Source organism: Orycteropus afer, unplaced genomic scaffold (assembly GCF_000298275.1).
Source record: "Orycteropus afer afer isolate SDZICR_OR568_19922 unplaced genomic scaffold, OryAfe1.0 scaffold00036, whole genome shotgun sequence".
In the NCBI taxonomy this organism is placed as follows: domain Eukaryota; kingdom Metazoa; phylum Chordata; class Mammalia; order Tubulidentata; family Orycteropodidae; genus Orycteropus; species Orycteropus afer.
Genome location: NW_006921623.1, coordinates 14,211,511 through 14,223,060, shown reverse-complemented (window position 1 = coordinate 14,223,060; position 11,550 = coordinate 14,211,511). Strand labels below are relative to the sequence as shown.

The 11,550-nt window shown below is 41.3% G+C and overlaps 1 protein-coding gene across 1 annotated transcript in view; it reads right to left on the bottom strand.

Moving 5' to 3' along the window:
- The window catches only part of ARHGAP20 (Rho GTPase activating protein 20), a 170,236-nt gene extending 159,342 nt beyond the window's left edge, over nt 1-10,894 (bottom strand). The window contains exon 1 of the mRNA XM_007936564.2: nt 10,790-10,894. Coding sequence (XP_007934755.1) covers nt 10,790-10,894 — 105 coding nt within the window. The remainder of the gene's footprint in view (nt 1-10,789) is intronic.
- Between the last annotated feature and the right edge of the window lie 656 nt (nt 10,895-11,550).

Here is an 11,550-nt window from a genome sequence, read left to right as displayed (position 1 = left end):
TATATATATATATGCTCTGAATTCAATAGCACCATGATAATATAACATATATAATAATGCTTAAAAATGTGTAAATACAGTGCATAAATAAATACGAGGATATTAGAACTCCATTTATACATGATTATTTGTTCCTCTGCCTCCATCCCAACCTCATGCAGGATTCCGGGGTATCACTATGGACCTCAAAGTTGGCTGAACTTTCTTCTATGAAAATTCTCCAGTATCACCCTCTGTTCATGATTCCCTTTCAGGAGTAACCTCAAGTAGGCAAGGTCAATCACCAATGCGCTCTGCCTAATATTATTAGGGAGCCAGTCTTCACTATCATTTTCACATCATGCCCAATTACAAAATTATATTATTTGTACAACCATGGCATTCTATGATACATAGGCTCTCTGGCTACTCCAGTGCCCATCTGTATTATGGAAAATAAGGGGTTGAATGTTATCAACACGTCTGTAATGGTTAGGAAGTTACACTCTATCTATCACCCCTTCACTTTCCTCATGCAGAGGGCAAGAGTATTGTGGTGAAATCCAAAAACTGTAACTATCAAATGAGCGTATGAAACAGGTCCAGGTATATCTAGATTCAGACAGAATGTAACCCAGTAATTGTTATTATAGCAGCTCAGGGGTTAATGTAGGGATAGAAGAGAGAACTGAATACAGACCCTCTCCTGGGTGTAAATTAGGACCCAGGTAAAGAGGGAAAGCAAAAGGCCACAGAGCAGCAAGGTTTTCCAGATCTTTGAAATATGAGCTGACATGGGTACACATACATTCCATTTTCAGAGTTTACACATAAGTGACCAGACATCCAGAATCGGGTTTTAGTTTCAGTTGTGCCATGTGACAGCTGTCTGTCAAAATTAGGTCAAGGCTGCTCAGTGCACCACTGACATACAGTGCTGATGGGCTATTTCTGTTGTCAGCTGGATCTTTCTAATCTAAACTTGTCCCAGATAAAGAAAATAAGGCTGAAAAATAAACTGGGCTGTTTTGTCTACAAGCCTCATTATTGATGGCTGACACAAGGCAATTACCTCTGCTCCCTTTTCAGCCTTTTTATGGCTACATTTCCCCTAAGTAAACAGAAAGTAAAGATCATCTCCATCTTGGTTAACTTCAGAAAACTGCTGTAGTTGCTACTACCAAATGGAGCATTCACTCTGCTAGCCTTCTGCACACAGAAGGGACCTCTAGAGTCCCTTTCCCCTCAGTGGAAGTTTACTTTAGAGGTTTTTACCAAGATGCTTTGGGAGACATGAAGGATATGAGTCCCAAAACTCTATCAAATCACAATAATAAAACTATGTATATTTCCTCAAAGCATTGTAAATGTGAGCTTATGTATACATAAGTGTATATACACGCACATATATAACATTTTTTTTCTTTTGTATGTTTAGAAGGGTTCATCTTTGTTGTCTGCACCTCCCATGTACCTCTCTCTGTCTTCCTCTTCCTCAGTGTCACCATGTTGATCACTCACATTTGGTACATCACACGTATGTAACTTTGATGTTAAATATATTTATTTTGGTGATATTTTATGATTTAGAGGCAATTTAAATCAAAATCTAGTATATATTTTTCAGCTACTGATAACTTCTAGGAAGACAAGTTTTAAAATTACACCATCTCAGCAAATTGTATGTGGTCCTACAAGGCACAAGATGCCTCTACTTTGAAAAGAATAGCCACCAAGTCCAGAATAGAAGTTTAAGAACTGTGAAAGATTCAAATATCTAAACTATTGAAATTGGAGACCTTACTTTCTGTGTTGTTGTTGTTGTTGTTATGTGCCATCAACATGGCCACGACTCATAGCGACCCCTCCTTGGGTTTCCGAGGCAGTATCACTACAGAAGTAGGATTGCCCACCCTTCCTTCCGAGGAGTGGCTGGTGGGTTTGAACCACCAGCCTTCTGGTTAGCAGTCAAGTGCCTTAGGCACTGCCTCACTTCTTAGTCCATTTTATATGGTCTGCCTTCCGTCCTGCAGACCTTTCACCAAAGCACAACCCTGACAGGCTATGGAAAACACAGAGAATGATAAATTGTTTCATGACAATGAAGCAATTAAGAACCAAAAGCAACAACGGTACTAACTATTTAGGTATCTGTGACTTGTAAATTTTCAGTCTACAACTGCAGTTTAATTTGGGGGATACAATCTTCAAAATTAATAACTACTTTTTTGACCAATGTATAAAAAAAAAAGATTGCCCTTAACTAGCATTTTACAAAATCACAATTTATTCTGTCTTAATATATGACTTTAAAGTCACAAAACTTCATTTTTCTTTTTTCATGTTAAATACACCATTATGTTCACATCTTAAGTAAAAATAACCATGGAAGCAACAGCTTTTTCCTAGACTCAAGATTCATGATATAAAATGTTTACTGAATTGAGTTTCAGCTGGGTTTCTCAACACATACGATTTTCCACAGCTGAATCCTCTGAGGTATACGACTCAGTACACCCACACACAACTATAAAATACAGTCCTATGAGTTTGTCTGGAGAATATGCAAAGCTTTCCAACAGCAAACAAGACTGCAATGTCAGCATGGAGATAAAACTTGGCTGAAGAGATACTGAAAGACATCTATCTGCCTTATATAAAACAGCAAAAATGCCAACACAAAAAAAAATCACACACATGCCAAAATAATGATGTTGTCATTAACTGTCATAATTACTGTGTATCTACCTAACATTTCTCTAACAGCAGTGAACACAACATGCAATGACAGAGGGAGAAGGTAGAGCTTGTACTTGTCCCACCCTCCCAAAAGAAATTATACCTCTCAGAATAAAATATCCTCAAATCTGACTTTCTCAGCTGGTTGTATATAACTTAAACCCATTCTTTCTTACATTACAAATAGTAAAAAGTGCAGTTATAGCCTAGTTGGAAAAAGAAATGGAGTTGGAAGTTCTGGGTTCAAATTCCAGTTCTACTGCCTACTAGATGTAGCCCTGGCAAATTAGTTAACCTCTGAACCCTCTCTTCCTTCTTCTGTAAGAGAAAGAAGCTAAAATACATCTCATGTAATCAGTGTGTATTACATATAGCAAGGCATTTACTTAGAGAGGTTTTTTTTTTTTTTTTTTTAAATGCCCTTACTATTACATAAATTACACTCAATTCCTATCTTTTTCCTCAAGTTTCTGCTTTACAATATTTGGTACTTATGGACTCCATGGGTGACTGTTTTGATGGATAATATTCATTCATATGTATGTGACTGTTCTACTGCTAAGGAGTTCTGGTGGCACAGTGCCTAAGGCATTTGACCGCTAACCAGAAAGTTGGTAGTTCAAGCCCACAAGCCACTCTGTGGAAGGAAGATGAGGCAATCTATTTCCGTAAAGATTTACCACCTTGGAAACCCAATGGGTGTCACTATGCATTGGAATTGACTTGATGGCAGTGAGTTAGTGGGTTCTAGTATTAAATTTTAAAAACTCAAACTTCTGTTACTTTACACTTACTGTCACATGGTAAAAAGACACTAGTGGTTTCAGTAGATTTTTCAAGAGCTGCTTTCATACACTTTCTTCGTCTGAGCCCTAAAAGATATACAGGATATGGATTATTAACTCCATTTTACAGACAAAGAAACAAAGTACAGTCAGAAGTTCAGGGGTCACACTAGTGGTAACAGAAGCCTTTCCTAATTAACCTAATTCTATTTGGCTAATTCTACACTCCTCTCAGCCAAAATAATTTATACAATTTACTACGTAAATAGGTCAGAAAAGGGGTCAGTAGGATACTGGTTGGGAGCTCTGGTAGCATAGTGGCTAAGGCTACAACAAAAAGATAACAACAAGTCTGCTAACCAGAAGGCTGGCGGTTCAAACCCACCAGCCACTCCTCGGAAGGAAGGTTGGGCAATCCTACTTCCGTAGTGATACTGCCTCAGAAACCCAAAGAGGGGTCGCTATGAGTCGGGGCCAACTCGACGGCAAATAACAACAACAGGATACTGGTTTAACCATGGGCATAAGTTTTTTCTCATTGTTGAGTAGTAAAACTAAAGTTTACTCACCAAGATGTTTCATTCAAACCTCAGAACAAGACATATACATGGCCAAAGTCAGTTCTGGGGGTGTTCAAGCATGAGCTGCTATAAACAGATTTGGACCCAGGTAATGTAGAAAGAAAGGAGAGAATGAAGGGTACAATAGCAGCTGTTACATTTTAAAATGTTAAAGCTACTTTAACATTCTTTTGCTTTGACTGACTTTCTGTGCACTTAAGTCTTTCTTCCCCATCCCAACACCCATCTTAAAAGAGTTTTCAATCAGTATATGAAACTATAAGATCAGGGTGTTGCAGTGTGACACAAATGGTCCCTAACTAAAATGATTCTAATATGTATTTCCATTTCATTTCACAAAAACTGTTCTGTACAAATTTGGAGAGTCATTCAAAAGAGGCTTTCCCCAAACATCCTAATGCAGAGTGGTCTAGCTCAATATCCACATTTTTCTAAATCAGGGTCATGTTTGTTTCTCTAATAAGCGTAATCAATGGTTTTTTTAATTTTTGTTACTGTTTATGTCTTTTCCTCTCAGCCTGTACTGTCTAATAAGTAATCACCCAACATATGGCTATTTAAATTTGTATTAATTAAAATTAAACAAAAAAATGATAAATAAAATGTCAACAAAATTAAGAATTTTTGTTCTTTCAAAGACACTGTTAAGAGAATAAAAATACAAGCTACAGACTGAGAAGAAGCATTTGCAAATTTACATATCTAATAAAGAACTTGAATCCTGAATATGTAACTCTCAAAACTCAATAATAAGAAAACAACCCAATTAAAAATGGCCATAATATTTGAATAGGCATTTCACCAAAGATAGTACATGGGTGGTAAATAAGCATATGAAAATAAGCTCAACATCACCAGTTGCTGTCACATCAATTCCAATTCATGGCAACCTCATGCATTTCAAAGTAGAACTGAGCTCCACAGAGTTTTTCAATGGTTGTTACCTTTCAGAAGACCACCAGGCCTTTTTTCCAAGGAGCCTCTGGATAGTCAAACAGTCAACCTTTTGATGAACAGCCAAACGCTTAAACATTTGTGCCACCCAGAGGCTCCTTCATTAATCATGAAGTAAATGTAAAATACAAACTACAAGATACCACTTTACACGCACTAGTATGGCTACAACAAAAAGATAACAACGAGTCTTGTTGAGGATGCTGAGAAATTGGACCCTTATACACAGCTGGTGAAGATGTAAAACCACCTTGGAAAACAACTTGACAATTTCATAAAAAGTTAAACATAACACCTAAAATATGTCCCAGCTATTTTATGCCTAGGTATTTACCCAAGAGAAATGAAAGCATATGTCCATACAAAGATTTATACACTCATGCTCATAGCAGCTTTATTTGAAATAGCCCAAAACTGGAAAACCAAATACCCATTAATAGATGAATGGATAAGTAAATTGTGATCTTGATCTGTGTACATAATGGGCTAGTTCTCAGAAATGAAAAAGAATGAACTACTGCTACATGCAAAAACAGAGATGACTAAATGATTATATTGAATGAAAGAATTCATTAAAAAAGAACACATACTGTATTATTCCATTTATATAAGAGTCTTTAAAACACATATTAATCTATAGGGATAGAATACAGACCAGTGGTTGGTTGCCTAAGAATGAGAAGGGAAGGAAAGGATTAGAAAATGACATGAACAAGGGAAACTTTGTGGAATGATGGATATGTTCATCATCTTGATTGTGATGATGGTTTCACCAGTATACACATACATCAGAACTTATCAATCTGTACACTTAAAATAGGTGTAATTTATTGTATTTAATGATACCTCAATGAAGCTGTTTTAAAAAATTTTAGTTTCTGAGTTATATCAGTCATATTTCAAGTGCTTGATAGCCACATGTGGCTAGTGGCTACCAGACTGGACATTGTAGATAAAGAACAATATCATCATTGCAGAAAGTTCTACTGGACAATGCTACTCTAGACCGATGAGCCCTGCTGGCACAGTGGTTAAGCACTTGGCTGCTAACTGAAAGGTCAGCAGTTTAAACCTACTAGATGGGGCAATCTACTTCCGTAGTGATACTGCCTCGGAAACCCAAGGAGGGGTAGTATGAGTCAGGTCCGACCCGACGGCACATAACAACAACAAGCTGATCCATGGGAAAAAGATATGCCAGGTTGCTTCTGTAAGGATTCCAGCTTTGGAAACCCTATGCGGCAATTCTACTCTGTCCCAAAGAATACTACGAATAGAATTCGTAGAATACTACGAATCAGAATCAACTTGATAGCAGCAGGTTTCATTTTGGATCTAGAGCAAGGGTCAGCAAAGTATAGACCAGAAACCCATCACCTGTTTTTCCAAATAAAGTGTATCAGAACACAGCCACTCCCATTAATTTACATACTGTCTATGGCTGCTGTAGTGCTACAAAGGCAGAGTTTAGTAGTTGTGACAGAGATACTATGGCTTACAAACCTAAAACATTTACTATCTGGCCCTTTAAGAAGGTTTGTGGACCCTGCTTTAAACCATAAACTGAGATAGCGACGTATTTGTCCTGTTTACTTCCCACTTTACATTTATTGTTGTTGTTGTTGTTGTTTGCCATCGAGTCAGCCCCAACTCCTAGCGACCCATCCTTGGGTTTCCGAGGCAGTTATCACTACGGAAGTAGGATTGCCCAACCTTCCTTCCGAGGAGTGGCTGGTGGGTTTGAACCGCCAGCCTCCTGGTTATCAGTGTACCTCCTATATAGCAGGCACTGGGAGGCAGTGTTGAACAATACAAGTAAGTTCCTGTTCTCATAGCTTTCATGATCTGGTGAGGGGTGTGGGTAACAGATAAAAAGGTAAATAAGAAAATTATCAGGTAAGAAAATAATACTAAGATGACAATAAAACAGAAGGTATAGAGTATGACTGAGCCACCTACACTTAGGCAGTCAGGGTAGGCCTCTGTGAGGAACTAAGATCTGAACAATAAGAGTCAACAATACAAAGACCTGGGGTAGAAGCAGAGGGAATGGCAACACCAAGGCCCCAAAGTAGGAATGAATTTGGTATTTAATGTGTAAAAAAGAAGGTCCATGTGAGGGAGAATACACAAATAAGGGGAAAAGGGAGATGAGGTAGGAAAAGCAGACAGTGTCAAGAAAAGGAATTTGGATTTTATTTTAAATATGACGGAAAGCCACTGTAGAACTTTAAGCTAGTGAACAATGTGATCAAATTTACATTTTAAAAAATCATTCGGGGCTGCTGAATGGAGATGTCATCAGACAAAGGCAAAAAAGTTGTCTGAGAAACCAGTTAGAAAGTTTTTGCAAAGGTGCAAGTGAGAGGTGACAGTGGCTTGACTTGGACTACAGTGGCAGCAGTGAAGATGAAGTAGGGAAATTCAAGATACCTTTGGAGTTATAGTCAACAGGCCTTTCTGATGGATGAGTTGTTATGAAACAAGGAAATGAGAAAAACTGAAAATGAATCTTAGATTTCTGGCTTGAACAATGAAGAAATAGTGATATGATTTACAGATATAGGGAAATTTACAAAAATAAGAGCTACCATTTATGGAGTGCTTATTATACATCAATGATTTCTCATTTAATTTTTCCCAACAATCCCAAGAAGGTAAGTACTATTATTTCTATTTTACAAATAGGAAACTGAAGAGGTTCAATAACCTGCCCAGGACAAAAGCTAATACCAAAAAAATGGAAACCTGATCCTAGGTAATCATATTCCAAATTTTATCCCACTGTACAAAACTGCCTCCTTGACAGCAGTTCATAGGAAGGAAAAGGATTATGATCCAACAATGGCAGTACCACTGGATTAAGTAATAGACTCTCAAGATGACTACCTTGTTCTTTAAATTCTATTGCTTTAAGATCACCTTTATTTACTATTGTAGAGCGAAAGTCATCTGTATACTCTTCAAAGCACTTTCTCTCACGTTATCTTATTGATTCCCATTTCATAAATGAGGAAACTGAAACAAAAATTAAGTAATTTGCTTAAGGCAGACAAAAAAAAGTAACAAAACTACAGCTAACAGCTAAGTGAACAGATTCCGTACAGTGGTCTGTCCAATAAACTTATATCTTTAAAATTTTGATCATTCTGTCAGAAATACATTTTACATCACTACTCTAAATACACATACATATACAAAACAGATATAGAAATTATACAAAACAGTCCTTATCCTTGGTATACACTAACATTTTCTATACTATTGCATTTTTTAAAAAAAATGCTGACTTCAATTAACAATTTAAACACTGGTCCAAGCCTAGTTGTTGTCAGTTCTGATTCATGGCAACCCTGTGTGACCCCATGTATACAAAATAGAACTGCACACTCCACTGGGTTTTCAAGGCTGTGACCTTTCAGAAGCAGATCATCAGGCCTGTTCTTCTAAGGAGCCTCTAGGTAGGTTTGAACCACCAACCTTTCCGTTAGTAGTCAATTGCTTTACTGTTTTTATCACCCATGGATTGTGGACCCAATCCTTAATAATTAACATTATAACCACATGGCAGGCTTTTTTTTTTTTTTTTTTAGAAGTGTCACAACCCATCAAGACTACAGAGCACCAAAATAGCAAGATGAAACAAAAAAGACCAATCTGATGAGGATTTACCATACATGAGAAAACTGGTTCAGAAGAGTAATGGCTATAATTTGATGCACTACAGTTTGGGAATTTTTCTTATTATTACTTTCCATTGCTAATCTGGAGTTCTAAAATCAAACAGACATGCTACTAATATTTAAAATAAACAAAGGTGTACCTTCCAAAAAAATTATTATTGCTAGTAAAATATTCCTCAACTTCTCCCCCCTGCCCTCGAAGAGGCTAGATTGTAGGAAGACTGGATAGGCAAAATTTACTACTTTTAAAAAAGTAAAAGGCAAAAACTGATTCATTGCATTTTACAATGAAGGAAAGCTTCTTAAGAACAATGACTATGCTAGGTAAAAAGAACTTGGGAAAAGGGCAAGGCAACCCTTCATTTATTTCAACCCTTTATTTATTGGACAAGTACTACTGTTAAATTCTCAAGCTACTTTTTAATGCTTTTTTTCCCTTTGCCAGCATGCTTAATTACCCTTAGTAAAAAAAAGGAAGAGAACTATTTAGGAAAACAATTTTTCATTTTTCCCAACCGCTTAAGTTTAATAACAAAATACTACTTTTATGTTAACTGCATTCATTTACCTTCCTAAATGTAGTGTCTACCTAGTAAATTCTCATTTCATTTGGGAGACTTTATCACACACACACACACAAATCTTTCAGTCTCTGAAGGGGAAAAGCTACAAGGACAAATCGCAGCCTCAATACATCAAAGGCTGAGTTGGCACTACAGCCCATACATCAATCATCAAGTTCACGGGCACCCCTGGATGTCTCAGCGACACGGTCAAGGTCCTTAGGAGCTCACTACACTCCCATAAGCGTACCAGTCTCACCCTTTCAAGTGACCTCTAGCAAACCCAGGATCCTGGTGGGAAGATTTATGAAAGGCAGTAAGATTCAGAGGGTAGGGCAGCCTGAATAACCCTTTAAGGCTCCAATAATATAAATGCAATTCTTTTAGCTATTTCTTAAGGAAGGGCTAGATGTTCCCTCTAACCAACCTGTTTCCAGAAAAACTAGAAGGGCACTACCACGACACGCAACGAAAACGTCCAAATATCAGAAGATCCTGCGGAGCGGGGGAGGCAGACCTGGCTAGAAACCTCTAAATCAATTCTTACAAGAGGCGCACAGCAGAGGCCAAGAGCTCAAGACTCACGTGCACTTGCTTAGGGAACCCTTCCAAAGAAACCTGACCCCGATAGGAATCATCATGCTGCACCGTGGCTGTGTTTATTGGAATGGAACGCTACAAGTTGTTGCCCGCATCCCTCTTCCCAGTTATGACAGAGAACACACATGCTGCCCCCACAACGACACCCCAATTCCTTCCCAGCCTGGGCAGCATCTCAGAGCCAAGGCCCCTCACCCTTGGCTCTCACAACCGTCCCCCAAAACCCCTCGATCCCCACCCAGCCCAGTTCCGGGCCAAATCAAACCTCCATGTCCGTTGTGTCGACCGTTAGCGTCCCAATCAACACCGCCAACTCTGATCACCACCTCAGAGTCTCGAGATCTTTCCAGGAGCATCGCACGAGGCGAGGGACGCAGAAGACCCCCCCCCCCCAATACTGCAGAGCCGTCTTGTCGCCCGCTGCCAGGTGAGGGGGCTGAACCAAGGCGGGCGCCGCAGCCTGGCAGCCTGTCCTCAGAACGACTTACACCACCCGGCAGACCCCACCGGCCCTAATGACCTCCGAGGTGACCCTTCCAAGGCACAGTGCTCCCAGGCGACCTCGGGGGAATGGAGAGACAGAACACCTAGAGGGGTCAGATAATAACTATACCCCCGCCCCCGATCCAAGCACGCGCACCCCGATTGAGGGAGGGGCTGGGCTTCCTACCCCTTGGCGGACAGACCCGGAGAGGGAGGGTACGGACTCTGCTCGGAGGGAATGAAGACTATAGATTAAAGGAAGGAGGGAGTGTCCTGGGACCAACGCTCCGGGTCGCGAGCCTCCAGCGTTAAATCCCTTAGGCGCGAGGCTCGCGCGCAGCGGTCGCAGGCGCGGAGGGCGCGCTTTGGCTGTGGGGGTTGAGGCGGCGAAGGGAGCTGAGAAGCCCGCTCAACGTCCTCACCTTCTTGGTTCCGGAGCTTCCGGCGAGCCTAGACACTCCTGTCAGAGACGAGGAGCGCCCCGGCTGCCCCCCTAGAGTCTCCTGCTGGGGGGACATCGCTTCCATGAAGAAGACCTTCCAGCAAATCCCAGCCCAGGAGGAGGCTACACGATCATGACCTCGGGACGGCGGCTGGAGAGGCGAGGACGCGCGGAGCGGAGGCGCGGCCACCGCGCTCAGGCAGGGCTCTGAGCTCCCGGTGCGGGAAGCGGGCCTCCCGTCGGGGCCATGTACCGTTGCCTGCGCTGGGCACTGCGAGCTACGGGCGATTACTGCGGCAAGCCCCCGTCACCGCGGCGGCCCGCCCTACCTCGGGCCCGCCCCCTCCAACCCGGCTCCTGGCTCGGACCCGCCCCCGGCCGCCCTCCTCTGGGCCTCCGCCCTCCCCTCCGCGCCCCGGGCCTTGGCGCGCGGGGTCGGGAGTCTTTCTATATATATATTAGGGCACATGCGACCGACTGACCTTCTCGGTCCGCGACTCCAGAGTGGGTCCAGCGCGAAGGAGTTCACCGACCCGTGTCAGGATCGGGAGCCTCTAGTGCATGGACACACGCTTCTCCCGCCGCCCTGCCCACTCCCACCCGACCCCATCCCTTCCCGCTCCGCACCCGCAGGGAAAGAACCGCTGCAGCACAAGCATCAGCAGAGCTGTGACGACCTCGGCCTGAACAGAGGAGTTGCAATGATTCCTGCTTCATTTTCAGCGGATTGCAGAGGTTTTT